The 23,657-nt window shown below is 55.8% G+C and overlaps 2 protein-coding genes across 8 annotated transcripts in view; one reads left to right on the top strand and one right to left on the bottom strand.

The window, feature by feature from the left end:
* Ppp4r1 (protein phosphatase 4 regulatory subunit 1) overlaps positions 1-8,031 on the top strand; it is a 51,797-nt gene extending 43,766 nt beyond the window's left edge. For 5 of the 6 annotated variants that reach the window (XM_047527004.1, XM_047527002.1, XM_047527003.1 and 2 more), the window contains 7 exons: positions 227-412; positions 1,310-1,471; positions 3,647-3,747; positions 5,175-5,295; positions 5,383-5,517; positions 5,835-5,976; positions 7,065-8,031. In XM_047527004.1, the coding sequence (XP_047382960.1) occupies positions 227-412; positions 1,310-1,471; positions 3,647-3,747; positions 5,175-5,295; positions 5,383-5,517; positions 5,835-5,976; positions 7,065-7,228 (1,011 nt within the window). In that variant the 3' untranslated portion in view covers positions 7,229-8,031. The remainder of the gene's footprint in view (positions 1-226; positions 413-1,309; positions 1,472-3,646; positions 3,748-5,174; positions 5,296-5,382; positions 5,518-5,834; positions 5,977-7,064) is intronic. The other variant, XM_047527005.1, reaches the window with a different exon arrangement.
* A 6,035-nt stretch (positions 8,032-14,066) lies between these two features.
* Ralbp1 (ralA binding protein 1) overlaps positions 14,067-23,657 on the bottom strand; it is a 31,851-nt gene continuing 22,260 nt past the window's right edge. For both annotated transcript variants that reach the window (XM_047526369.1, XM_047526370.1), the window contains exons 4-10: positions 22,854-23,203; positions 21,480-21,641; positions 20,412-20,543; positions 18,296-18,397; positions 16,950-17,071; positions 16,718-16,841; positions 14,067-15,493 (exon numbers count right to left, since the gene is read on the bottom strand). In XM_047526369.1, the coding sequence (XP_047382325.1) occupies positions 15,302-15,493; positions 16,718-16,841; positions 16,950-17,071; positions 18,296-18,397; positions 20,412-20,543; positions 21,480-21,641; positions 22,854-23,203 (1,184 nt within the window). In that variant the 3' untranslated portion in view covers positions 14,067-15,301. The remainder of the gene's footprint in view (positions 15,494-16,717; positions 16,842-16,949; positions 17,072-18,295; positions 18,398-20,411; positions 20,544-21,479; positions 21,642-22,853; positions 23,204-23,657) is intronic.

Genomic DNA, 23,657 nt, shown 5'->3' with positions numbered 1-23,657 from the left:
GTGAGGCGCTGAGCAACTCATTGAGATCCCGTCTCTAAATAAGATACAAAATAGGACTGGGGATGTGGCTCAGTGGTCGAGTGCCCTCAGTTCAGTCCCTGGTACCCACCCTGCTGCCAAAAAAAAAAAATTGATATATTTGAAAGCAATTTTGCCTAATTTATGTCTAACCTGCTGAAAGTACATCTAAATGCTCAGAATGTATCACTGTCCTCTTCTTCATTAGGATGTTGTACCTCAGGCTTTGCTAGATCAGTATCTATCCATGACGGACCCCTCTCGTGCACAGACCGTTGACACTGAGATTGCTAAGCACTGTGCATACAGCCTCCCAGGAGTGGCCCTGACACTCGGCCGGCAGAATTGGCACTGCCTGCGGGAGACGTATGAGACTCTGGCTTCAGACATGCAGGTGGGTGAGGCAGAGAAAGGATTCATGAACTGTGCATATGGAAGGCCCATGTTTGGGTTTGTAAGACCTAAACAATTTCTGTTTTGGTGAATTTTATATGGGTGAGTGTAAAAGGCATATAGAGAGCTTTTGCATGGGGATCCCGGGGTTTGGCTCCTTGTATTGTAGTATTTCATCCTAGTGGACCCCAGAGGCCCCCTTATTGTGGGGTGCTTGGTCCTCTGTGTTGGAGTTTTCAGTCTTGATTCCTCAGAACTCACCTGGGCCGACTGTTCTGTGCCCGCCTGTTCCCTCTCCCCATCAGACGTCTCCGCCTCCATCCGTCGTGTGTGAACTTGAGCGTGGGGGTGCACAGGGGCTGGGAAGCTGTCAGTGGAAGTGCTGCTGTAGGTAAAGTCTTAAGTGACAGTGTCAGTTCTTAAACAAGGCAGCATGGAGGAAACGGGTGTTTTTAACTTAGTTTCCTAGCAAAGAAGACGTCTCTGTTTAGGAGTTCTTTTCCAAGGACTGTACACAAGGTTTTCTGTTCTTGTATTTGAATTGTCAGTTCCATAGAACAAGTTCCATTTGGTTTTTATCCAAGATTGGAAACTCTTCTGAAGGAAGAGTCAGGTGGGATGGTGCCATGTAGCTTTGAACACCTGTGGACATCAGGAAATCCGGGACCTGATGTTCAGAGATCGGCAAAGCTGGCTCGATGGTGATTCCCAAGCATCGTTTTCTTCCTAAGTGAAAGGGAAACAGAGAGCATTGTGCAGAGATTTTTTCTTTTTTTTAATTCTCAAATTAACACATAACAAACATTTAAAACTGGGTGTCCATCGTTTCTAGTGTTACACGTTTGCCCTTGTTTAGTGTTGGGGGTCGCGCTCACTGACACAGCTTTTGTTTCCACAGTGGAAGGTCCGAAGGACCTTAGCGTTCTCCATCCACGAGCTGGCGGGCATTCTTGGAGATCAGTTGACAGCTGCGGATCTGGTTCCAATTTTTAATGGATTTTTAAAAGACCTTGATGAAGTCAGGATAGGTGTCCTTAAGCACTTGCATGATTTTCTAAAGGTAACTTTTAAATTTTTTGCATAAAACATAATGAAATCTCACTATAAACTTCAAATTTTGTTGTATGTTTTGTGTTTGGTGATTAGCAAGGTTTCTACGTGTTCTTTTGTAAGGAAATAACAACCGTGAGTTGGTGGTAACATGTGACTTAAGGAAAAAAAAGCCCCATTCCGATAAATTTTGCTAATGTCATTATTTTATGCTCACGTTCATTTTTTAATGGCATCAGGTCATGGTCACAAGCATTTGTACCCTTTTCTTTTTTAGCATCATGGAGTAAGGTACCTGTTAAAGCTTTTTCCCCTCAGGAGCTGTGGCTTATTCCGGTGGCATTTCGGGGAGTGCCACTCGACACGGCCACTCTCCCGAGCGGGGCCTGGGTTCACAGACTGTCACCTGGACTGGCTGTACTGGGGACTGAGCCAGGGCCAACCACTCTACCACGAGGGACATCCAGCCCTCCACCTTAAAAGAGTTCTTAAATTTGAATTAGAAAAGTAACTTAATTACAGAAGAAATTCTAATCCTGCTTTTGAAAAACACTGACTTTGTTACACTGTTTCATATAGATCAGACTGAAATTTTTTTTGTTTCAAAAACGTCCTTACAGCTTTCTATCCCCTTAATTCAAAGTCCAGTCAGAAAGCACATGTTGAATTTAAATGTTTTATCTCTTCTTTAATCTAGAACAGTTTTCCTGACTCTGTTTTGTTTTGTTTTGTTTTATTTTGGGGGATACTAGGGGCACTTAACCACTTAACCACAAAACCAGCCCTTTTTATTCATTTATATTTTGAGACAGGGTCTTGCTAAGTTGCTTAGGGATTCACTAGGTTGCTGAGTCTAGAACTTGGAACCCTCCTGCCTCAGTGTCCCCAGCTACTGGGATGACAGGCGTGCGCCACTGTGCCTAGTCACGTGACGCTGGCGTTTTGTGAGTCCAGGCCCCTTGCTCTGCACCTTACTGCTGGGTTTGACTTTGTCCACGTGTTGCTGCTCAGCTTGACCCGTTGAGCTGCGACTTTGGCCGGCATACTCTACCCCGTCTAGCTGTGTGAGTTGTCGGTATTTTCCATATGCAGTGCCTTGGGGTGACGTGGTCTCGGCTCTTGCCTTGCTGCTCTCGAGTCTGGTCCCTTGGTCTCGGCGTTGGCTTGATTTCTGCATTGTGAACTGGCCTTCTACCTGGGGATCAGCAAGAAATCATTGAGGAGGTGCTTCTGGAGTCTTTCCCTAGACAGGATGTGCTCTCCCTTCTCCCTCCCTCATTTTCAAAGCGTTCTTGAGCATGGGCGTGGACTCTGCACCTGTCACTGTGACTCGGAGGTGGGTGCTGGAGCCTCAGGACCCTCATCTTGCCCTCCACTCCCGAGTGACCTGCCCGGCCTCCAGGAGCCGGGGGCCGGGAAGTCATTGTTTTGAATCACTGAGTTCATGTTTTTTAAATTGAAGCACATCGTCTTAATACCCATAGGCGTAAAAGGTTGTGTGGAGTGGCGCGTGGCCGCACATGGCCCTGCGACCTCCGATGGCCTCGGGGCCTGAGCTGGCCTGCCCGGCAGCTTCCTGCTGGCCCACTTCCTCTCCTTTCTTCCCCTCACATTTCTTTTGCTCTCCCGAGTGCTCTGTCCTGCAGCATGGCAGACTGGTGTCAGAAAGCATCCTCATGGCGACGGCAGCACTTCCTGTGGCTGCCCGTTCCCCAGGTTGCTCTTGGAGACGCGTGGCCAGAGTGCTGGAGCCGCTGGTCCTGGGCCACGCACACTCGGGCCTGCCTGTCCCCCTGGACGAGAGCCCTGTGAGCGCCGGTGGAGAGCTTGCTGGGTGCATTTTCCTTTCGACGTTTTCACTCAAGTTTGCATTAAGCGCCTTCCATGCCACGAGAGTGGCATCCACCGGACTCGGTGCGCGCAGATGCAGCCCCTCCAGGGTGCCCGAGAGGAGCGGAAGGGTAGTATAGGCCTGCGACTGCCGAGACTTCCCCAGCAGACAGTGCCTCTGGAAGGTCATGGAGTCCCTATGGAGACTGAGTTTAGCACCCACTCTTAAACTACGTGGTGCAGGCCCCGCGTGTCTTCAGAATAGCCAAGCAGCCAGCTCACTCATGGGCCACTCTGCAGTGCAGGGGGTGTCTGTGGCTTGTCCCAATAAGTGAAACTTGTATTTTCTGCTCAGCTTCTTCATATTGACAAGAGGAGAGAGTATCTGTACCAGCTGCAGGAGTTCCTGGTGACCGACAACAGCAGGAACTGGCGCTTCCGGGCGGAGCTAGCTGAGTAAGTCTGGGGGTTTGCCGGGCTGTTCTGGAGGCGCCTGTTGACTTCACTTCCTCTTTTCTGCCTCTCTTGGTTACGTGGAGCGGGGCCCAGTCTCTTGACGGCTCCTTGGACGTTTCTTGGGTGCAGGTCCAGGAGGGTGTGAACTCACTGTGGCCTCTGGTCTCACTGCCGTCCCCGTCACCCTTGCTGGGGTGTCGGGCCTTCTTCTCTTGCTAACGTTCCACCCTCTGTCTTTGGAGGCCCTGCATGTTTGGGTGTCCATGGCCCCGCGGAAGCTGGGGTTTCTCCCCTGCAGCAGGGACATTGGTTTGATGTGCATGGCGGCCTTTGCTCTAGACGGCTTCCTGCGCCCGTGGGTGCCTGTCCCTGTGGGCTGCATCAGGCCTGAGGCTTTCGCTCCATGTGGGAAAGGCCCTGGAGCACCCAGGCTTGCTGATAGCTGGCACTTTCTGCCTGCTGAGGAGGACCTCCTCCTGAACCAGGGGTGAGGACGTGGAGGACAGTTGGCAAGTGTGCAAGCACCCATGTGTCCGGCACCCTGCTGCCAGCCGCGGGGCCAGCCTGCACCCGTCCCCGGAAGCCGTTGCAGGTGATTTCGTCTCCTTACGTGGCAGCAGGCCCCTCTTCCTTCCACGCTTCACTAGGCGGGACCGTCGGTGTGTCCCGTCCCCCTTGGAAGTCATGCAGTTGATGTCCTGGAAGCCCTGGGGTTCCCTCACACAGGGCACTTTCTAGGGGACCTCCCAGAAGCTGTTAGGGTCTCGACAGGGGCACAGTGGGCTCCCTGTTCTGCTGGAACTTTCTTACCGAGCGCATGGAGTTTCTCAGCACATTCTAAAGGTGCCACTTGAACACTGGGAAGGGCTTTGCTCTCTCTCTGTCCACATGTGCCTTCGTCTGTCTTGAGTAACTGTCACAAAATACTGGATGCTGGCTAGTGTAAAGGAGAAAGGTTTCTTTGGCTCATGATTCTGGTGGCTGCTAAGTATAAATGCTGTGGTGCTGCCACCTGATCACATGACCACGTGGTACAAAAGCAAAAAGGGGAGGAGCTGCCATTGGTGAGCAAGGAACTGAGACACGGGAGGAACCAGGCGCCTCTTAGAACAGCCCACCCTCTTGGGAACAGACCTGGCCTGTTCCCGTGGGACAGTGGGCCCCACTGATGAGCTCCGCACACCACGGCCTGGTTACCTACCCAGGCGCCACTCCCAGAGCAGCCACCACCTCGGCACTGTCGCCAGGGTGGACCTTCAGGAGCAAGCAGTAGGACGGAGGCTCAGCACCACAGCTCTGCGCTCGGCTCGCTGTGGGCACTGGGAGGCCTGCTGGTCCCAGGGCGCTGGGACGCGCGGCCTGCTTGTCTGTCTTCGTGTTTTCGGGCTTTGGTGGGTCTCACTGGCCTGTGTCCTTCCTCTTTGTAGACAGCTGATTCTGCTGCTGGAGCTGTACAGTCCCAGGGACGTTTACGACTACCTGCGTCCCATTGCTCTGAATCTGTGTGCAGACAAGGTCTCCTCCGTTCGCTGGATCTCCTACAAGCTGGTGGGTCTAAGCTCGAGCTCCTTGGACAGCACTCTGCTCACCAAGGTCCCAGGATGCAGGCTGGCCCTCACTGTCCGTGTCCCGCAGGTCAGCGAGATGGTGAAGAAGCTGCACATGGCGACGCCCCCGACCTTTGGGGTAGACCTCATCAACGAGCTGGTGGAGAACTTCGGCAGGTGCCCCAAGTGGTCTGGCCGGCAAGCCTTTGTCTTCGTCTGCCAGGTGAGGAGCGCCCAGCGTGCCGTCGGCGGGGGTGCCCCTGGCGCCTAGCCCGCCTGCTCCGCCCTTCGCACGCCCCCGCTCACTGCTGCTGGAGGAGCCCGCACTGGCTGCTGGGGCCTGCGCTGCTCAGGGTGGGAGCCCTGTGTGGCTCATGCTCTCCAGCCAGTCCTTGCCTCGTGCGCCGGGCGCAGGTCCCCGGGTGGCAGGCACACAGGTGCTGCGCTGGCCGTGGGGGCTGCCAGCTGAGGCATCTTGCCCTTTGCTGTTCTGGCTGCCGCCTGGGTGCAGCACTCAGACCCCCGCGCTCCTCTCACCAGACTGTCATCGAAGACGACTGCCTCCCCATGGACCAGTTCGCTGTGCACCTGATGCCACACTTGCTGACCTTGGCAAATGACAGGGTTCCCAACGTCAGAGTGCTGCTTGCGAAGACGTTAAGACAGACCCTGCTGGAGAAAGGTCGGTGGGAGAGGCTCAGGAGTGAGCAGAGGGGCGTGGAGGGCCAGGGCTCTAGTGGCGGGGCGCAGGACACGGTGTGAACGGGACTTCGAATTAGTACCCAGCTCTTTCCATGGACTTTGTTTTGATCCTGGGCACTTGTCACGTAACAGCTGAAGGCGGTGATCCGAGTGGGTGCTGGGCGGGCTGGTGCAGGGGCTGCCAGGGCTCCGTGGGGCGACCAGCACCGCCCTCCTCCGCGTCGTCCACCTTGACAGCCCCTGCGCGCTGGTGGAGCACGGAGGAGGCTGTTGTAATTCAAGGAAGGACAGATGAATATGGCTTCCTTTTTTCTTTGCTAGTCATGTAGGTTTTTTTAAGAAACAGTAAAAATAAAATGGCTAGCTGGACGCAGTTGTGCCTGCCTGTAATCCCAGCAACTCGAGAGGCTGAGGCAGGAGGATTGCAGATTGTTGGAGGCCAGCTGTGGCAACTTGGGCTCTGTCTCAAAAGTCAAGCATTTTAAGAAAGGGTTGGGAATGCAGCTTAGTGGTAGAACACCCCTGGGTTCAATCCCAGGACCCCCCCCACACATAAAAATGTAAAAGGATAAAATGGCTTGGTTTTTAGAGTGTGTGTGCGTGAGTGTGTTAGAGGTGTTTGGCAGTGTTTTTACTAAGTGAATCAATAGCTAACAAGCATGTTGTTTTTGTGTATTTCTTAGCTGCTCTTTCCTCCTACCCTGTTTCACGAATGGTCCGTGACGGGGTGCGTGCAGGGTGGAGCACAGCTGCTTGCTCCTGGTTGGCCGCCTGTGCAGTCAGGCCACAGAGGGTCCCAGTGTGGGGGCTCGCCACTGTGCTCCCCGCCCGCCCGCCCCTCCCTTCACTCCTGCCTGGCCCTCCTCGGCTGCTCTGAACCAGGTTCCGTCTCGGGAGAACAGCCTCAGTCTCCCGCTGCGCTGATTGCAGGACATTTTCCCGACAGGGTTGAGTGGTGGTCCTGACGCGGCCCAGCCTGTGCTGATACCTGCAGGCGAGTCCTTGTGGTAATGGAGCTTCTTCCTCCTTCTCTGATGGCGACTAATGATGTCCATGTGTCATTTGCAGAGTATTTCTTGGCCTCTGCCAGCTGCTATCAGGAAGCGGTGGAGCAGACCATCATGGCCCTGCAGATGGACCAGGACAGTGACGTCAAGTACTTCGCCAGCATCCACCCTGCCAGTACCAAAATCTCCCAAGACGCCATGAGCACAGCCTCCTCGACCTACTAGAGGCCCGTGTCCTCCTGCCTCCCTGAGGCCGCGCCCTGGGCGGGGCAGACCCTCCCCTTGCAGACTCCACCCAGGTGCCGGTCGCCGCACCTGAGGCAGGGCGAGTCAAGAGCGAGTCCAGTAGACACTACTATCTCGACTTGAGGGAAGTGACTTCTCAGAGGATTGTGATTGTCACCGACGCCTTAACTCCTTCCGTCTTCCTGACTGACGAAACTTGAATCAGCAGAGCGTTTTCCCTGTGGCAGGGACGGGTTCCCGCAGAGCTGCGCTGCTTCCTCACCGGTCGCTGAGACCCTGGGAGCCAGAGGCGACGAGCACCCAGGCGGAAGACCTTCAGGACGAGCCCGAGTCTGCGGGGGGCTCGTTGGCGGTCCTCGCGGGCTGGACGCCGGCACCACAGTGGATCGGCGGGCTCGTGGGTCAGCGCACCGCTGTGCACGTTCACAGGATGGGCGAATCTGTCCTGAGCTGCTCATGCTGGTCATGACCCGAGGGAGTCAGCACGCGCGGCGCCTGCCGGGCGCTTTCACTTGATCATGGTCGGCTCCGCGGGACCCCCGTGCGTGCACCCTGCACCTCCCTCGGGCGCGCTGCAGGCGAATCATGCTGTTGGACTGTCTCGGCACAGGCGCTCGTGTCCAAATAAAGTCTATTCATAAGACCTACGCGCACAGGTATTGACACTGGGCTGTTTTCTAGATGTCTACAGATAAATGCAATTTGTGACCTGTATTAATGATTTAGTATAAAATGGGGAAACTAGATTAAAATATCTGTCTTTTAAATAGTTCAGTGGTCTCTTTGGACTCTGCCTGTGTTCTCTGCTCGGGTTTTTCCTGGCAGATAGCCGGGCCCCCTGGAGCTTCCCTCTGCAGCCCCAAGGATGAAGGAGAACGGGTGCTCCCGGGGTTTGTCTGGAGCCCTGAGAGAGCGGCAGCTCAGGACCTGCAGCCGAGTGCGGGGGCGGTCAGCAAAGGCCTGGCTGAAGTGCAGTGGCCTCCTGACTTCCTTTAGCCTAAAGTTCTCATGGTAGCAGCTTCTGCCCTCGGAGTTTGGGTCTGTGAACCGTGGGTGCCCTGCGTGAAGAGCTGCGTTGGTTACGCAGTGTGTGCTCGGGCCTGTGCGCAGGCCAGTTCTCCCGCGCTGGCGCTGTGGCCTAGTGCCCCGCCGGGAGGAAGCGCACTCTCGGTGTCCCCGGTGCTCCCAAGCCCTGGGGCCTCAGGGCCCACGTGGGTGAGTGCAGAGAGGCAGCTGTGGCTGACGCATCCCAGGCTGCCCCAGAAGGTGGCCTGTCACCTCTGCCGACCGCTCACAGTTGTGGTGCGGCCCGCCCTTTCTCCAGTCAGTGGCCTGCACGGCAGGGTGCTGGGTCCTGTCCACCTGCACTCGGCTCACAGGATCTGCTGAGGGAGAACCCGGGCCTCTAAGCAGCGTGGAACCCAGCAGAGGGGAAGTGTGTTCAGCAGCTTTTGAAATCTTCATCCAGGAAGCAGAGACAAAACGGCAAACCAGCTGGTACTCAGACTTCTGCTTGGTGACAGAGGGAGTAGGATGGTGACCTGTTAGTGCTGGGCACAGGGACCATGCCAGTCATGACAGCCGCTCGGGCGCATTCTAGGCTAGTCTGGGCAGCTCAGAGGTAAAGCTCCCAGGTTCTCCCAGGGCCAAAACCCAAAAACAGCCTGTCACCCCAGTGGCTCGGGAGGCTGAGGCAGGAGGATCGGAGTTCAAAGCCAGCCTCAGCAACTTGGCGAGGCCCCAAGCAACTCAGTGAGACCCTGTCTCTAAATAAAATACAAACTAGGGCTCGGTGGCCGAGTGCCCCTCGGCTCAACCCCCAGTACCCCAAAGAGCGATGACACCAACAAAACAGCATGTGAGTGATACAAAGTGGCAATGAACACGTGACAGGAATTCAATGCAGCATGGCTGACCTGAGACTACCAGGCCACCTCAGGGCGTCTGTGAGGCTGGGAATGGAGAGGACAGCCCTGTCTGTCACTTTCCCACCCCGGCCTTCCCTGGCAGCCCCTTGTCTGGGGGAGAGGTGTGTTCACTTCCTGTGACCCTTGCTGGCTCCCGGGAAGCCAGACTACCTGCCGGACTGCTTGAGGGGCACAGGACCTTTGTCCTGAAGTCCTGAGATGTCTGTGGTCCAGACCACATGGGTCCTTCTAGGACCCTCTGGCTCCACGTCAGCAGGCCGGCGTGCCAGTGTGCTACCCACTGTCAGCGTGCCTACCTCTGGAGGGGCTGCCTTGGGGCGCTTCCTCCTCTCTGGGCCCCGGTGTGACGCCTGCTCTCCTTGGTTGATGAAGTCCCCTTTACACTGGCCAGACTGTGACCAGGGACGCCGGGGCAGACGCCCCCACGTAGTACAGGGCTGCACGCACGGTCAGCAAGGCTCCTGCTGACTGCTCAAGGTCTCACTGAGTCGCTGAGGCTGGCCTTGAACTTGAGATCCTCCTGCCTCGGCCTGAATCACGGGACCACAGCTGTGGCCCTCCACGCCCGGCTATCATCAGCTCTTTGCCACGTGACTGTCTCAGGCCGGTGGTGCCAGTCGCTGTTCTAATTGGCTGCCAGGCATTTTCACGTGTGCATGAGGAGATCGGGCAGTTCTCCTCAGAGACCCTGGAGTCAGACTTGTCCCCAGCAGATGCCAGCTGTGTGGCAAGCCCAGCCAAGGCCAGACTGGCACCTGGGAATGAAGGTGTGGTGGGGAGGGAACAAGGAGAGGGCCCAGGAAGCCAGCAGCCGGGCAGCCGCGGCTCTCCTGGGTGGTGGACTTTGGCTTTCGAAGGCTGGAGGAGTTGGTGATTGGGGAGCGTGTCCTACATGTCCCCATGCGTGGGTCACCAGGGGTCCTGCTCAGACGAGGCCCCAACCCTCAGGCCTCAGGATGAGGACGTTCTGCTGACTTACCGGCACTGTGTGGAGGCCCCTGGTGCCAGTCCCGGGTGCCTAGCGTGCCGCTGCTCACCTGCCCCATGGCAGCACTCAGCTCAGCTCAGTTGGGCCATTCACACTGGGGCTTCCAGTGGGAGGCGAAGGCCTGTGGCCTCCACTCTCTCCCGCCCTCTAGTCCTCCCGCGCTCTGTCCCGCAGTTGGTCCTGGGTGCTCTTCTCAGCTGCCCCCTCTGTCACTGGGATCCCCATGATCCTAAGGGGCTGCCAGCCCTTTACCAGTCGAGGTGGCAGGGTGGTCAGAGCTGGCCAACCAAGGCCGGTTCAGTCACCTGGGGACACGTGTACGAGAGGCCATCCCTGCTGGGCTGAAATGCGCAGCTGTGGCATCCTGTGACAGCTCAACCCAGAGTTGGGCAGTGCAGGACAGCAGGGCCAAGCCCAGAGCCCCGCGCCCAGGTGAGGCGGGTTCGGGTGAGCTGGTCCAGAAAGGCGACCTTCCAAAGAGGCGGCCCTGTCCGTCTCCCCCACTCTGACCACAGCCCCTCTGGCCAGTGGTGACGGCACGGAAGCCCATGGCCCACGGCAGGCTGCCTTCACGCCGGCAGCCTCCGTCTCCGTCTCTCGGAAAAGGGTGGGCAGGCAGCTGGGTGCGGCTGAACCCGCGTCTTCTCTGACTCGGCTGTGCCGTGAAGTGTCACTACCGTGACAGGAAGACTCTGTCCTGTGGGGATAACTGAATATAATGCTAGTGAGAAAACTGAAGTCCCACGAGGTTAAGTAGCTCACGGAAGGTCATGAAGGAAGGACGCGGGTTTCCTGTCCAGCCCGGGCCTGCAGGACACGAGCTCACTGCCATCTAAGTCACCAAGTGCCGGCCTAGCCACCCAAACCAGTCACTGTGGGAACAAGGAGGGACGGATGCCTGAAGCCTGCTGAGGTGGCAAGTTCAGACGCCAGAGGACACGACGGCAGACGTGAGCTGGCGGGAAGCACACGAGCTCACTGGAGACACTTGGTCCTCCTCCCGCTCTTGCTGCGCTGGGAGCCTTTTTGCGTCATGCTAACGTAACAGCAAAGTCCAAAAACAAAGAGGCAGAATCCTTCAAGTTGCAGGCCTGGTGGGGAGGGCAGGAACGTCACAGCAGTTCTGGCTTTGTGCCCCACCAAAGGAGTCTGTGCGTGGAGCCCAGGGCTCCTGCTGTCCTCCCTGGGCACCTACGGGTCTCCTCAGTCCTAGCAGAGAAGTTTCTCACTGTACATGCAGGGACAGCGTCCACCTATCTACAAGTACGTGGTCTTGTTTTGAAGGTCTTGCTTTCTGCGTGATTCGGGTCCTTCCACCTGTAGCCTGGATGGCAGTAATGAGCACCAAGTCCTTGCGTCACAGCCAGGAACATGGATAGCATGAGGGAGCGTTTCAGAAAGCCCGCTCCGTCTGCTGCATGGTCAGCCTGGCTAGGCTCAAAATGTGCGTTTGTTTTTAAGGTATTCTAGTATTTATCGTATGTTGTGCTGATTCAATAGAGTGTTACATAAAAAGAAATGGGGGCTGGGATTGTGGCTCAGAGCGTTTGCCTAGTACACGTGAGGCACTGGGTTCGATCCTCAGCACCACAAAAAAATAAAGGTATTATATCCATCTACATCTAAAAATATTTTTTAAAAAAAAGAAAAAAAATGCATTCTGTAGCATAGAAATAGTTGCGATGAAAAAAATATCACACAGGCACTACATCCCATCTTGGAATGTCATAAGCAGAGCTTAATGGGCAATTCTGGTGGGAGCTAAGACCAGAATGCCAGTAGGACTGTGGACAGTTAAGGCTGGGCTCGTGAGGTTTCAGAGGAGGACAACTCTACTGGAAACTAGACTTGAGGCCATTCATGTTATATTCTGGCAAAGAAGTTGTCTACATTTTGCCTGTGAGGCAAACTTTCTGTGAGGTTGAATTTGAAAGAGATGGGCTGCCAGACATGGTAGCAAATGCCTGTCATCTCAGTGGCTCAGGAGGCTGAGGTAGGAGGATCACAAATTCAAAGCCAGGCCCAATCTCTAAATAAAAGACCCTGTCTCTAAATTAAAAAAATAAAAAATGGATGGGGATGTGGTTCAGTGGTTGAATCCCTTGGATTCAATCCCTGGTATTTAAGAAAATAAAAAATTAAAAAATAAAAAAGCAATGGGCTGGCAGAGGAAATTTCAAGGTAGCATAGCATTTAGGGGGTGGCATGGATTTGGCTGGTGCGTTTTAACCATGTTTACTGTGAGAATCAGGAGCAGAAACATTTGGAAAAACTTGCAATTTGGCCAGAAAAGTACAAGTAAAAATGGGGCTAAAGAAGGTGTAGTTGTCACGGTTGTGAGATCACAGCCACTACAGAGAGGCTAAGTACCTTACTCAGAAAAAATAGGAAACATGGTTTGAGGGCATCTCAGACGTTGACAAGACCACGCTCATCTCAGCTGCAACGGTGTAAAATTCAAAAGTCCTTTGCAAAAATACCAGTGGGCACTCCGATACCACAGAGGGGCCTAGGAAACTGACAATGCTTAGCCACCCAGGTGCTCAGAGGTTGCTGCAGCTGGAGTCCCAGGAGGCTTGGCTGCTGCTCAAGACGGCAGCAGAGCTGAGCAGCAATGGCGCGATGCTGGTTCTGCAAGAAAGCAGGCTGCTGGAGGTACAGGGTCCTGAGGCGTCCCCAGGGAGGGCCTGGAGGCCAGCCCAGGGCAGCAGGTCAGAGCACCCCTGAGCGGTTGCTGAAAGGGCAGCACATCAACGTGGACGGAAGCTGGAGCCGTGGGGGTCAGCAGAAGAGACCACCAGGATGCCGTGTGCCAGGTGCTGGCTGGATGCGGAGCGACAGGCTCGTTGGCCGGTTGCACTTCAGTCTTGCCTTGGTCCCGTCCCACCATTCCCATGTCCTGATTTTTCCCTTTTGGAACAGAAATGTTTACTCTGTGCCATTAAATACTAGATACATGTGACTTGTTCTTGATTTTTATACCTGAGAGTTTGAGTCTGAGGAGGTTTTGGACTAAAAATCTGGGGTAATGCCGAGACTGTTAAGGAACAGGGAAGCTCCTGGAAATGAAGTACACAGGTTTTGCACTGGGAGACTGGCATGAGCTTTTGGGGGCCAAGGAGAAATGTTATGGTTTAGATACGAGATGCCCCCCAAAAGAAGTTTCAGAGGCAAATCAGATCACGAGCTGTGACCCAGTCAGAGGCTTAGTTCACTGACGTGGACTGACCAGGTGGTGACTCTGCGTAGGTAAGTCATGGCTGGAGGACAGGCGCGCCCTCTGGCAGGCTGGTTTTGCCCTGGAGAGCAGAGCGCTCTCTGCCTGCTGCTGACGTGTGCCGAGCGGCCTTCCTCCACCACGACGTTCTGTTACCACCTAGGTCCAGAGGTACGGTGTCGGCCGACCACGGACTGAACCTCTGAAGCGTGAGCCAAGATGAATGTTTCCTCCTCTAAATCGCTCGTTCAGGTACTGTCAGTGAGAAAGCGGACCAAGACACATCCTAACAGTGGCCTCACCTTCCAAACGCACCCTCCGTGGCGACCACCCCTGGGCACGCTGGGCTGGCAGCAGATGAGGGGAAAGCTAGCTACCCGTGGGAACGAGGAGCCAGCCCAGGCTCGGTCGCGCGGGGTGGGTGTTGATCTGAAACTCACACGTGGGCATTCTGTGCCCAGCCTGAAGTGAGGTGGCGGAGTGCACAGAATCAGGCCTGGGACCCCCTCGGGCCACTCTGGGGAGCCTCCCTGCTGGGGAAGGCCCTTCCTGGCTGTACGGAGGGCAGGAGGCACAGCAGAGCAGCCACTCCTGTCCTGGGGAGGCCCCTGGACTCCTCACAGCCACGGCACGCTCAACCACTCCAAAGAGAGAGAGTGCACAAAATCACAAGACGACTTCCCAAACAGCTGTTGAATTTATTTGCTCAATCAATAATAGTCCTGGCAAAAATTAGTTAACCAACGCTGAGACAGTTGTAATGAAACATTAATTTTAAAAATCCATGATACCTTTATAGAAATTAGAGTTCACACAAACAAAAGAAACCTTCGGTGTTGCCAGCAAATACAAAATGAACGTAATATGTCGGACAGAACAGCAAGAAGGCGTTTATACATTTATATTTGACACCTGACCATATTTTCAGTCACCATAATATCTTCTCTCCAGATTTAAAAAAATAGTATGCTGATTTCTATAACAAAGCTTTTTTTCGTACAAAAATCAAATAATGGCCGACAAGTCACAACAGTGCAATAGGTAGAGGATAAAAAACCGCATCAAACAGGTGCTGGAAATAAATACTAACCGGGAGGAGGCCAGGGCCTCGCGGTGGTGTGTGGGGTCTGTCTGCAGAGCCACCAGGCCGGCCTCTCGGTGCCGCGCATCTGCCGCAAGAGCCTGGCCCCCGAGCCTCGCAGCGCCCGATCTGATGGGCAGAAGCAGAAGAGGCTGGGCCGTCAGCCAGCGGGAGCAGCGGCCCTCCTCCCGCTGACCTGCAGCTGGAGTCCTGCAGGTCTGAGGCCGAGCTTCTTCAGCAGGCGTGCACACCCGGCCCCAGCAAGCGACCCACGTGGCTGCTTACTGGAGGGTCGCCCCGAAGGTTTCTGGTTTGAGAAACATCTGCGATGCCTCGGCCAGGGGCCGCCTCCCCATCCCCAGCGCGAAGGCCTTTGCTGATCGCTGGCAGTGAGTAGCCGGGGCCTGCGAGCGGGCGGGCGCCCCAGCCTCCGTCTGCCACCCCGAGAGGCCTCCTGGGATCAGGAGGCAGCAGTGGGCCAGGGAACCCCGGTGAGAGCCACTGGCCAGCCGGCAACATGAGGCGGCTCCCCCTGAAAAATCTGCACCGAAAAGGTGTGAGAAGGCACAAGCAAGAGGCCAGGCGCGCCCCCCGCGGCGGCTCGGCAGGCGGGCACCACCTGGCCTGGTTTCCCCACCTCGAATGAGATCCTGATTCTGCTGTGATAAAAAAGCAAAGAAACACGATTTTTGGTTTAAAAAGAAGCCACTCAAGGGTTAAAATAGTTACTTTAAGTTAACAAAGAAAATCAATCTTCAAACAAGCTGACTGGACGGGGTCTGCCCCTCGGGCCCGGCCGTCCCCACGTTCTCCTCCTGAACCTGAGCCTGGCCGGCGCTCACAGGGGCGTCTCCCTCCGGTCCCGGCCGGGCGAGGGCTTGGCCTCGGGTGCGTCGCGCGGCTCCTCGTCCTCGGGTGCCGGCTGCTCGGCCCTGGCCCGCTGCGTCTGGAGCAGGCGCAGCTGCACGCGCAGCTCGATGATGGCCTCGCGCTCCTCGTGCACCGCCTGGTTCAGGTGGGTGTTCTTGATCTTGAGCGACAGAAAGAACAGTCAGCGCAGGGCGCGGGCCAGAGCCCGGGGCACCTCACTGGACCGCCTGGGGAGGACCCGCCCACAGAGCGTGCCCGCCACACAGGTGGCCAGCGCCCGAGTGGACGGCGAGGATGAGCAGAGACCTCAGCCACCGAGAGGGAGGAGCCCCGAAGCCAGACGGCCCAGATCCCACGCCCGCCTGCCCCTTCTCCCCGGGTGTGCCAGCCTCCTGCAGCCAGGGGACAGGGTGCGTGGCCTGGGTCGAGGGCCGAGCAGGAGCGAGGAGGCCCTGCCAGCACCTGGCCATGCCTCGCCTCCTCCCCTCTCGCCACCAATGGGCAGGCAGCGGCCACCGTGGACGCCGAGGGGAAAGGCCTGGGTGGAGGGGCCCCCGGGCCGCCCTGGAGGGGCACGTGGAAGCCACCTCGTGACGCCACCCCAAGGACTTCACGCGCTGTTTCCCGCTCCAGCCTTCCGCAGCCAGCCGCGAAGCAGGAAGGAAGCAGAGGAGCGCCCGCGCCAGGCCCTCCCGAGGCCCGCCCTCTGCTGCGGCCAGCGTCCCTCCCCGGCCTGGCAGCCGCTGCGCTCTGCCACTGCTCTGCTAGAGGACTCCGTGGTTCTCACTGCAGCTGGCCGTCCACACTGGGGACTGACCAGGGGCGCCCGGCCCTGCACTGCACCCCACTCTTTTATTTCAACACGTTCCAAGACAGGGTCCTGCCACGCTGCCGAGCGGCCTCGGGCTCCCCTTCCACGCTGGTGCAGTGCGGCTTGGCTTTGCCCCAGCAGCTGAGTGAGCTGCCGAGGAAGGCTGAGCAAGCCCTGTGCCCTCGGTCCACCGCCTCTCCCTGACACTGGTCCCCAGGTCCTGAGCACCTGTCTCCCCTCCTGCTTTATGGGCTGAAGGCCAGGAGGAAATGGCCACCCCCTGGCCCGCGGGGAGACCCAGGGGACTTCTCCTTCCACTGGCCTGGCTTCCGGCTCACCTCTGGGAGCAGAGACCAGACTGGAGCTGCTCAGGAAGACGGGTGTGCTGACCGCTGCCGGGCGGGGCCCGCGAGGCACACTGCGCCACCCAGGCTGGCCCCGCTTCACGCCTGCCCGAGGACACCAGCCAGCCACCCAGCCCCACAAACTCTGGGGTGCGATGCCCCTGAGGTCCTGCGAGCAGGTGACCGAGGAAGATCCTGAGGCCAAGCCCTCGGCCTCCCCGCCACGCACCTCCAGCTCCTCGTTCTGCCTCTGCAGGTCCTCCAGAATGACCTGCAGCTCCTCCTCGTCCTCGCTCTCGCTCTCGCTCTCGGAGGAGTACTCCTCGGTCTCGCTGCGGCCGTGCTGCTGGCGACTGCGGGAGAGAAGGGCGCCTGGTGGGGCCCAGCCGGCGAGAGGCCGTGCGGGGCACACCGTCACCGGAGGCCTGGGCCGGCGCCAGGGAGGCCCCCGCAGCCCTCACCTCTGGATCTCGGCGATCTCGGCTCTGAGGCGCTCGATCTCTTCCTTCTCCGCCGCGATCTGCCGGCGCAGGAACTGCTCCATGGCCAGGAGCTCCTCCTGCTCAGTCAGGATCTCGTTCTCCTGGGGAAGAGCACCATGAGGCCCTGCGCTGCTCCGCCCGGACGCGGTCACCGCGGGGCCTCCGTGCTGCCCTGGATTCCCGAGCCATCGGTCAACACAAGGTACAAACCGCGCAGCCGAAGAGCAGCCCCCGAGCTGGCGGCAGGGCCTCGGCAGAGAAAGGGCTCCTCTCCCCGTGTCCCCCACGGCCAGAGCGGAGGCTCAACCCAGCAGGGCCAGGGCTCAAGAGGCAGCCGCCCTGGCTTCCCAGAGGGGAGAGCCCATGCCGGGGGCCTTCCAGTCACAGGGCAGCTCAGAGGGAGGACAGCAGGGCACCAAGAGCCACTGTCCCTTTCTCCCCAGGAGCTCATGGTCAAAGCCCACTTCAGCAGAATCCCATTATTAAACTCGAGTCACAGACACAAAGAAACAGTGGACAGAGTCACACTCCGCCAAGACCCAGGGAGATCCCAACCTGGAGACCAGCAGAAACTGCCCATGGAGCCAGGAGCGGACGCAGGCCTGCAGCAGGGGCCCGCCGCCCCGTGCACCGGGCGCTCCGCACACGGGGAGAGCAGCCCGGCACTTCACTCCGGGCGCAGCTGTGTGCCCACCGGGCCAGACAAGTGACGGAAGGGACGGGGGACCACAGCTCAGTTCCTGGAGGGTCAGACAGCGTGCCGGAACCTAGAATGCCATTCCTTCCTAGCTGGTCTCTGGAGATTTCTGGAAGAGCTCGCTCTGCTGTACCTGGGACGCAGCAGGCACTCAGCAGAGATTCACAGAACTGATGAAGGAGCTGATCTCACCCGCACGGCAGGAGGTCGGAAATCCTAACCGCTGTCAGCAACAGTCACTATTGAAGTCTAACCCTCACACTTCACGGATCCCAGATTCTTAGACATTAGGGAACATGTTCTAAGCTACTCAAGTCTGAGCTCATTAACAGGAACAAATGCCACTCGTCTGTAAATCAAGGGAGATACCAACTCAGACTTACGTGTGAACTACATGGAATTACGGAGAGCACTTAGGAAGCACCTCGTGAGAAGTGCCCTGCGAGGCTGCTTCCTTCCCACAGCCAAAGACTTGAGCACATACACACAAAGACACTGCCAAGCCACGGGCACGGTCCCTCAAAATCCTTTTGTGATTAGGGTTAACAGAGTCTATAGTTGAGTTTCTCATATTATGATTTAAAAATGACAATTAAGAGACCTGCAAAATGGAGAGAGTTTAGCTTACCTGGGCGAGGAGAATATTTATGACTTCTTCGTTTTCATTCGTTTCTTCTTTGGAAATGTCCTCTTTTGAGGCTATCTCTTGTGCAATCTTGGTTTCACACTCCTGTGGAGCAAGACAAGTGGAAGCACTGATGGGTCTACACGTGACCATCTGACGAAGCCACACCACCTCCAAGCTACAAGTTTCCCCCATGTCCTGGACTAGACTTGGAAGGCATCACTGTAGCAGGTGACCCATGCAGCTGGACAGGCAGCTGCAAACTGGCCTGGAACACGGCACAGAAACCATCTTCCAAGGTGCTCTGCAGGGCGGTCAGTGTCGATTTTAAGTGTGATTTAATTAGCTGTGGCGACCACGATCACTGCCATCATGCTGTGGCCGTCCACCATCCCAGGGCCCCGGGCGCTGCTCCACCATCTGCTGCTTCCTGCCACACCAGCCTGCCTCCCACACCTACGGGTTTGCTTCTTGAGTCTCACGTAAACGAACCCTGTCACGTCACTCTTATCTGGCTTTTTTTTGGATACTGGGGATAGGACCCAGGGGTGCTACCACTGGACTTCACCCCAGCCCTCTTCAATTTTTGAGACAAATCTCACTAATTTGCTGAGGTTGGCCTTGAACTTGCGATCCTCCTGCCTCAGCCCTCAGCATCCAGGTGTGTGCCACCCTGTCAGCTTCACCTGCCTTCTTCACTACACGGCCTCGAGATTCCCATTTTGATGGCAGATGAGCAACCCCTCACGGCAGGAATGCGCTCCAGTCTGCGCTGACTGCCTGAAAGGCCTGAGGCTCTCCTAGTTTTCAGCCATTGGAACTAGAGCGGTGGAGGCCACCCTGCGCGCAGCCGCCAGAACACGGGCTTCCTTTTGGATGAACAGCCAGGAGCAGAACCGCTGGGTCCCGTGATGAGTGACCACGTTTACCTTGTAGGAAACTGCCGACTAACACAGGGGTCTTCCTTTTCGTCTGTTAATAGTATGGACTCCCTCCCTTCCTCACGTATTTACTTACTTACTCTTCGTCTGTTAGTAGGATGGACTCCCTCCCTTCCTCACGTATTTACTTACTTACTCCTGGTACCAGGGACTGAACCCAGGGGTGCTTAACCACCGAGCCACATCCTGGCCCTTTTTATTTTTTATTTTGAGACAGGGCCTCCCTAAGTTGCTGAGGCTGGCTTTGAACTTGTGCTCCTCCTGAGCCACTGGGAATGCCCCACTGTGCCCAGTTCCTGTCTTTTTTTTTTTTTTTTTCTTTTTTTTCTTTTTTTTGTATTTTTTTTTTTTTTTTTTTTTTTATTCAGTTCCTGTCTTCAAGTCGTCCAGTCCTCAAGTTGACATCGGCATGGTGGAAGCTCCAGCTTTCTGTGCATGAGCGAGCAGGCCTCGAGAGAAATGGGGAGGCCACCCCACAGGACCTGCCTTCCCTCCCAGCACCAAAGAGCAAGAAAAGGAAACTGTGGAGAGAAGGCAACCCTTCCTTTTGGTGCTGGTTCTGGTTGTGATACCATGATTCTTTTATCCAAGAAAGACGTAGAAGCAAGAGAAACAAAAACCCAGTCTCCATTAGTCCCGCCCTAGGCCAGGGGCTCTCTGTTCAAAGGCTGAAGGTCAAGGCCACAGGACTGGCACCTGCTCCTGCGGCCAGGCTCCAGCGCCCAATTCCAGGCTGATACCCGAGGGAAGAGCTCAGGAGAACCAGGCCCGGGGTGCTGCTGGGCACCAGCGGTAGAGACGGCCGCAGAGCAGCGCCCCGTCCTTCAACACGGCCACAGGGTGCCCCTCCCGCTCTCCAGGTCGGCGAGCATGGCGAGTGTTCTCCAGACCTGCGCTGGGTCTCGGGAGGGTCCTAAGATGGTCAGAAATGGGGGTTTCTTGCTCGGGTGCCGCTGGAAAGCTCATAGTCCAGCTGAACAGTACGGGTGAGATCAGCGGGGCCAGAGCCAAAGCCCCGGACCTTCCAGAGACCCTGGCCACAGTGCTCTGCAGAGCCGGCTCATCCTAGGGTCTCCACTGTCCAGCACGCCTGGGACGGGCCACCATCCTGCCTGCCACCCAGAGGCTCTGTCCACTTCTTTATAAACATGATATGCCAAAATGATAAATCAACTCACCTGTCTTTTAGCTTCTCTCAGTTTTCTTTTGAGGGCTGTCAAAATTCTTTGTACTTCCCATAATCTTTCTTCTTTAAATAAATCCTTTATCCCACCCTGCAGATCTCGATGTAAACAATTCAGAAGAAACTCCTAGAAAACAACAGTACATACCTAATAGTATGCCATGTCTTATTAAATAAAAACAATGTGTAATTTGTAAAGATGCAGAATCAGCTATTTCTCCATCCAGTGATGGAGTGAAATGACAGTGAACCCGCACCCCTGCCCACCCTTCCCGCACACCAGCTAGGGAGGAACAGGACCCAGAAGAGACGAGGCAAGAGAGGCAAGGATGTGGTAATGTGCGTGCACAATAAGCAAATGCATAAATCATCAAATGTATGTAGATTTCTTTAAAAATCTTGAATTTCTTTCTCAACTACATACCCAGAGCAGTTTCTTACATCAAGTAGCATAGTGAAAGCCCAGGATTTGGTCTTACTCTGGTTGTACAGCCTAGCAGTCATGCAACAAAAATTATTAACTTCCCTAAATTCCAGGGTTCTTATCTGTAAAATACGGCAATATCAGCAACTCCCTCCAATGACAGACATTTCTAGAGTCTGCAATTGTCCTGGGCTGAGACTTCACACGTCATCTCACTAGGAACTCCTGACATCGACCCCATAAAGGAATGCATTTAAAAATGAGAACACCAGGCTGGGTTGTGGCTCAGTGGTGGAGCACTTGCCTGGCATGTGTGAGGCCCTGGGTTCAATTCTCAACACCACATAAATATAAATAAAGGTTCATCAACAACTAATAAAAAATATTAAAATAAAATCAAGAGAACACCAAGGCCTACGGAGGTTTGGCTGTTGCCTGAAACTGGTGACTCCTGAGAAGCAAGGACCAAAGCTCTCCACCATGACACTCCGGTGGACTCCACAGCGGCTGGAGAGGCCTGCTTCCTGCACAGAACAAGCCCAGGCGGCCACACCCAGGAAGTGCAGGAGCAGAGCCCTCCCACCTCCGCCACGCCCGGGCCGCGCACAGGCAGGTGGAGCGCAGCGTGAGGGCGCACACCTGTCTCCGGATCTCCTCCTTGATGCCCGCCTGGGTCTCTGGCAGCGTGGGCATTGTGGCCATGTTAGACCACCGCAGAGGTCTCGTCACTTGCTTTAGGACCACGTTTCCAAAGAGCTCTTGTACATGTGTGAACAGCACGTAGAGTACGCGGTTGCTGATCTAGGGGCAAGACGGCAAGGGGTGGTTAGCACCGTGGTGATCGCACCGCGTCCATCCTGCAGCGCAGCCTTAACCCAGACCCAGGCCTAAGACAGGCCCTGCTCATCAGTGGCCGATTTAAGAAGAAAATCGCCACGTCTGAGTTAAATCTTGTGCTCAGGCACCACAGGATGGAAGGAAAACAGGGCAGGAAAAGGACAAAGCTGACGACCATCGGCGGGCTGTTTCCGATGACCACCATCAGCTGATTAGAACCCCACGTTCGTTTCCACCCACCGAGATCCCTGCACCCACGCCGGCTCCCCTGGACCAGGTGGGACGCTGGTGCAGCCGAAGGCACACCTGCACTGCCAGCTTCAAAGGTGGCAGCCACAGGCCGAGGCCAGGACTTGGCCAGCTGAACGGCCACAGAAGTCCCGTCCCACACTTCCTCTTACAACCCACCTGGATCTGCGGGACAACCGTCCACAGCACAGTAATATTAAGTAACGACGTTGAGATTTACCAAATGCGGAAATCCCAACTAATAGGAATGATCATTATATTCTGAGAAATTTCAGAAAGATTTTGCTCCCAAAATATCATCAAGGAAAGACTCTATAGTGAAATAAAACACACTCTTATAACAGTGACGATGTTCATGGTCAGTGGCCTAGTACGCTGGTCAAAAAGAGGGCTCAATAAAAATCCACCACTGTCTCCTGTATCTTTTTTGGCCTGAGTAAAATGTCAGAAACTGTAAAGGAGAGCGTGACTTGGTGACAGCCTCCACTGAGCAGCAATAAGGCAGGCCAATTCGCGGGCGGTTAAAGACCCCGGTCCACGCGCTACACCCAACTCCCTGCCGTGCCTTCTCACATCAAAGCCTCTCTGGGGTCCATCTTGACCAGTGAAAGCCTGATTAAATCCATGACCAAACAAACGTCAGCCCCTCTGTGCCCGAGTCTGTCTGCTGTGCACATGGTATAATCGAACAGTGACGCTGTTTGATGAGAACAGCAGAAGCCTTTATCAATTTCTAGAAGACTCTGTAACTGCAGGTACCAGGGCTCTACTCCGACAGCAGATCCCACAAGGACCATACGATCCTCAGATTCCACAGCTACGAGCGGAAGGGCAAACAACTGATGGCCTTTCATGTGGAAGCCGAGCACGTTATGCAAGAAGCCCCCAGGCCAGCCAGCCCACCCCACCATCCCAGGCCAGCGGTACCTGCACGGTGGGGCTGAGCACAATGGAGATGTTCTGTATGTTCATCTTCGTCTCCAGCTCCTTGGCGATGACGTGGCCCATGTGCACGATGAGCCAGGAGATGAGAAGGTAGTTACACTCCGGCAGCTCCTGCAGCAGGCGCTGGAATTCCTGCACCTTCTCGCTCTCCGTGGCCCTCCCACAAGCCTCCTCGAACCGGGGCACAAGCTCTTTGGTAAGCAGATTCTCTGGTAGGTCCCGCAGGTACTGCTTCAGCAAACTGGCTACAGTGTTAGGCTCGTATTCTTCCAAATTCGGAGACTCCTCTCGGTCATAGGCTGCTTTTAGCTCATCCACCTTTGATTTAATTCCTTGAACCATTCAGATTCAGAAGAGAGAATACCAAGAAAAAATATCAAGCACACCAGCTGTCTTCACTAGGACACCTCCCCCACCCTGCTGAGCGGATTCAAGAGCAGTCACCTGACCACTAGCAAACCCCTCGAAGCGACCGACTTACACACACAGGGCCACGAGTTCGCCTGAGGACACAATCACAGGAAGGACTACACTTCAGCCAGGTGCCGGCACACCTGGAACCCCAGTTACCGGGAGGCTGAGGCATGAGGATCATGACTTTGAGGCCAGTCTCAGTAACTTGGTCAGACCCCGTGTTAAAAAATAAAAAGCACTGAAGATGTAGCTTGATGCCCGAGTGCACCCAGGCTCAATTTCAGCACCAAAACAACTAACTACACAGATCACCCTTCAAGGGTGAACTTGATCACAGCCCGAGTGATAACGAGAGATTTTAGCATTCAGAGC

The sequence above is a fragment of the Sciurus carolinensis genome, chromosome 15 (genome assembly GCF_902686445.1).
Source record: "Sciurus carolinensis chromosome 15, mSciCar1.2, whole genome shotgun sequence".
In the NCBI taxonomy this organism is placed as follows: Eukaryota; Metazoa; Chordata; class Mammalia; order Rodentia; family Sciuridae; genus Sciurus; species Sciurus carolinensis.
This window is presented reverse-complemented; position numbering and strand designations above follow the sequence as displayed.